Raw genomic sequence first — 4,205 nt, 5'->3', positions numbered from 1 at the left:
GCGCGGTGGCATGTCAGAGGCAGCTGGAGGTGGTGATACACAGAGGCAATATCATCTGCAGACTGCAGAGAATCTGAGCTCTGGGAGGTGCAGCAGACTGAGGCAGACAGATCTGTCTAAACGCTGTCTGAAACACTGAGGCTAGTTTGAATACTAATGTGCTGAATGGTTTGTGTATGCACACTTTGAGGATGCTACTAATTTTGTCTTGTTTCTGCAACACGGGGCTTCCATTCTTCAGGCTCTTGCATCTACTGAGCAGAAGGTGACTGCATCAGCTGCAATCATCACACGTGGTAAATGACGAGACGATAAACCAGCGGAAAGGCAATTTATGACTATAAATCATGTTCAGCGTGCATTAACCCCTCTGTCCTTCCAGTTCTCCTTTCCTTGTCCTGTCTTTTAACAAAATCTTTCTGGCTGCTGTGCACTACAGAGTCAAAACCGTTTTTCCAATAGACCTCGGAGCCTTTCCCCCTTTTTCATATCTACAACTGTACTTGTCAAAATTAATTCTGTCACGCAGCAATGCTCTGTTCCATTATTCAAATTGAATATCATGGCTTCAGAGGCTATACGCAGTTTATCAGTTGTTGGAACAGACAGACATTTTAGCACAAAGCACGTGATAAAAGAGCTCCAAGTGTTTAGATTACACTTATACCGCATTGTTAAAGCTTTTTTTTTTTTCCTTCACTGAACATAAAGTTGGAAATATTCAGCTGGAACATCCATCTTTATAATGCTGCAGTTTATTAGGAAGCACAGGCTTAGAATTACAAAACTACTCAGGCTGTTGATACTAATTTTAATCACTACACCAGTCAGCTTGGACATTTTGAACGCTGACAGGTGAAGTGAAAACCACTGATTATTATTACTGTAGGGGGGAGAAAAGTAAAAACCTTGTAAAGAATTAAACTAATTTGATAAGGATTAAACTATGATGAACAGACAGTTGTATCATAGAACTACAGCTCCTGTGGTATAATCAGTGCTCGAGAGGGCAAGCATCAAGTTTTAGAACTTAAAAATGTTTCTCTTTATTGTTACTTTTTAAAGCGTACTTCTCACAAACAAACACTGTATGATATGATCAATTCATCTTAACTTTATTATCTATAAAACATTGATAAACAATGTTTCTATAGCTGGTCCTGATCAGGATTAGTTAAAAACAGGAAATTATAACTGGCTGTACAGCGATTCTGACTGGTTTGGATTAAGATCATGTGATGCATGACTACTGACAAAACTGATTGCAAATGTTTTAAAAAACCTTCCAGAAACATTCCATAAGAAGTTAAGTTAGGGAATTAATTAAAATAATAATAATAATTAAAAACCATTCCATGGGAATTACGGCAGTTTAAAAAWATATATTAAATACGCAGATAATGTCATAGGCCGAAAATAAGTTTGACTCAAAGTTTATGAAAGTTTGCGTGTTACTGACGACACTGCAGCACACTTATTCTTAGTCGCACAATTTTCCATGAGCAGTGGATTCATGTTTTTTTGTCATTCTGATCACATAAACACAAAACAAATATCAGTAAATTGCATATCCTAATTATTAAAATGTCTAAATTTATTATATCACGCATCATGATCATTCAAGATTTCGTTCCACCCACATTTCTTCCTCACAGATGTTTTCCCACTGTCCTTCCAGGTTTAACAATGCATTAGAACGTTCTTAACACAATTTTTAGTAGTTTCAGCCATCTGCTTAGAGGTTTTCTCTGCTTGATGCATGCCAAAAATCWGACCCTTCTGAAACAAAATACATCTTTTCTCCAACCACAGGCTGTGTCTTTTGACATGATTATTTAACAAATGAGAAGCTATTTAAGGGTTATTTAGTTAGGGTAAAAATAACGTGTTGCCAGCTGGACCATAATCGGCCATGCAGTAATTATCCAATAGGAGGTTCTTACCTATTTGCTTAGTTAAATCCAGGGGTTAACATTGTTTTTGGACAGTTAGTGTACTGTATGTCTGCAGTTGGCTCAGATGGGCTCTCACCTGTGGGCACAGCTGCTGGTGTTGGTGCTGCAGATGCACTCTTTTTCTTAGCTTCCAATACTGGATTCTCAAACTGGGTCTTCTGGTTGATGTGGCTGCACAAGGAAGAGCACATCATTAGGATGATAAAATAAACAGAAAACTGCTGAGAGTGAATGATTTTTTCTCTTTTGTGATTTTTATGGGGGTGGGGTATAAATAAGACAGTGTTCACACTTTATTTTATTAGGCTTTCTATGTCAGTATTTTAAAGGGATCCATGATTAGTTGTAACATTAGACTTTATATGATAAACATGTACTTTAACTGTAAAATAAAGACTGTAAAAATACTGTAGGATGTTCAGTTTTTATAATTTTTAAATTAAAAGTTTAAAAATGTATTACATGGACGGGGCCATTTTATTTACATGCAAAGCATTCTGGGTAAATGATGACATCAACTAGGTCATCGATGCGAGGCTGCTAGCGAGCTAATCTTAATTAATCTTGGATAAAATCTGACGATTGGCTCTTAAATGAAACCAGAGAGCGTTGACAGAGAGGAGAAGGTAGAAATGACTCAGCCTGTAACTGAAAATATGGATGGAGGACAACAGAGCTGCTTCATGGAAGAAGAACCTCAGCTTAGCCTGTTAGCTTTAGCGTTAGCCCCGACACTATCACCACATATATGTATTAACTCAGCGCTACACATTCTCCTCTCATCACTGAGGTCCTCCATCCACATGACAGAGAGGGGAACACAAAAATGACTCAGTCTGCATCTGAAAATATGGATGGAGGACCTCAGTTTAGCTTGTGTGTTGCGCTAACACCGAGCTAATACATATAAGACAATATAGCGTAAGGGCTAGCGCGAAGGCTAACAGGCTCAGCTGAGGTTCTTCTTCCATGAAGCAGCTCTGTTGTCCTCCATCCATATTTTCAGTTCCAGGCTGAGTCATTTCTACCCTCTCCTCTCTGTCAACGCTCTCTGGTTTCATTTAAAAGAGTCGATCATCAGATATTGTCCAAGATTAACCTTCRGGGTGGATATAGCTCGCTAGCAGCCTCGCACCGATGACCTAGTTGATGTCATCATTTACCCAGAATGCTTTGCGTGTAAATAAAATGGCTCCGTCCGTGTTAAAATATATTTTAAAAAACTACAAAACTAAACAGCCTACAGTATTTTTATAGTCTTTATTTTACAATTAAAGTAAATGTTTATCAAATAAAGTTTAATGTTACAACTAATCGTGGATCCCTTTAAATCTGTGGTTTAACCATGTGGCCTCACTGCACAAAGCAGTTAAGCATTGTTGCTCCTCCTTGTCATGCAAAGCTTTGATTTGACTGCAAAGATTGTACTCTATAAAAATACTCTATGGTGGTTAGGCATTCTACCTGGGAACATGTAAACTATAAGCAAAAGCAAATCTAAATACATCTGTGCCAAAAGTCTTTTACCTGTGCAGCGTACATAAACATATAACAGATCAATATTTTTGACAATCTCATTATTTCTATAGATGCACAATTTAAGGGTCTAAAATACAGTAACTAAAACACTATATAATTTAGCAACTACAAAATATTATAAACACATATTCAAGTTAAGCCAAAGGCAATTGTGCAAACAAGAAACATAAAACAAGTGAATAAAATAACAATTTAAAGTCAAGTAATTTTTTTTGGCAAACAGTCTGAATGGTTTTTAAAAAGTAAACAAGTGACAAAACACAAAAACCTGAGAGACACTTTGTGAAACATCGAATCTTCTGTATAGAAGATGTGAGAGAACAATGAGAGTGATGTGTTTTCTCAACTCTTTGCACAAGAAGGTTTACTGATCAGTAACAACTTCATTATTTCAACCTTTTATAATCAGACTCATAAATACTGAAGTGTCAATCTGTGTAATTACAGTAGACTCTTTTATTAAGATAAATATGTGCCAAAAAAACTGCAATTTTTTTTATTTGTAAACTGCTAAAATATTTGTGTACCTGTGAAAAAAATGTCACCACCAAAATTTAGATTTGTGTACCTACATARAAGATTTGTATTTGTATTTAAAATGTTCACCTGCAAACAAATTTTTCTACACAATTTTTTAATGTTAAGTCACAGAAAAAGTGGTTACAAATGTGTAAAATAGCCTTTACATAAACACTTATGAATAACACCAGG

At 36.2% G+C, this 4,205-nt stretch overlaps 1 protein-coding gene across 1 annotated transcript in view; it reads right to left on the bottom strand.

Annotated features, from left to right (window-relative positions):
- LOC106530164 (membrane-associated guanylate kinase, WW and PDZ domain-containing protein 3) overlaps positions 1–4,205 on the bottom strand; it is a gene marked incomplete in the record, with an annotated part of 125,785 nt that overhangs the window by 47,410 nt on the left and 74,170 nt on the right. Inside the window, 1 exon segment of the mRNA XM_014025745.1 lies at positions 2,032–2,126. Coding sequence (XP_013881199.1) covers positions 2,032–2,126 — 95 coding nt within the window.

This window comes from Austrofundulus limnaeus, unplaced genomic scaffold (genome assembly GCF_001266775.1).
Source record: "Austrofundulus limnaeus strain Quisiro unplaced genomic scaffold, Austrofundulus_limnaeus-1.0 Scaffold496, whole genome shotgun sequence".
Lineage (NCBI taxonomy): Eukaryota > Metazoa > Chordata > Actinopteri > Cyprinodontiformes > Rivulidae > Austrofundulus > Austrofundulus limnaeus.
Note: the sequence above shows the minus strand (reverse complement) of the source record. Positions and strands in the feature narration are given on the sequence as shown.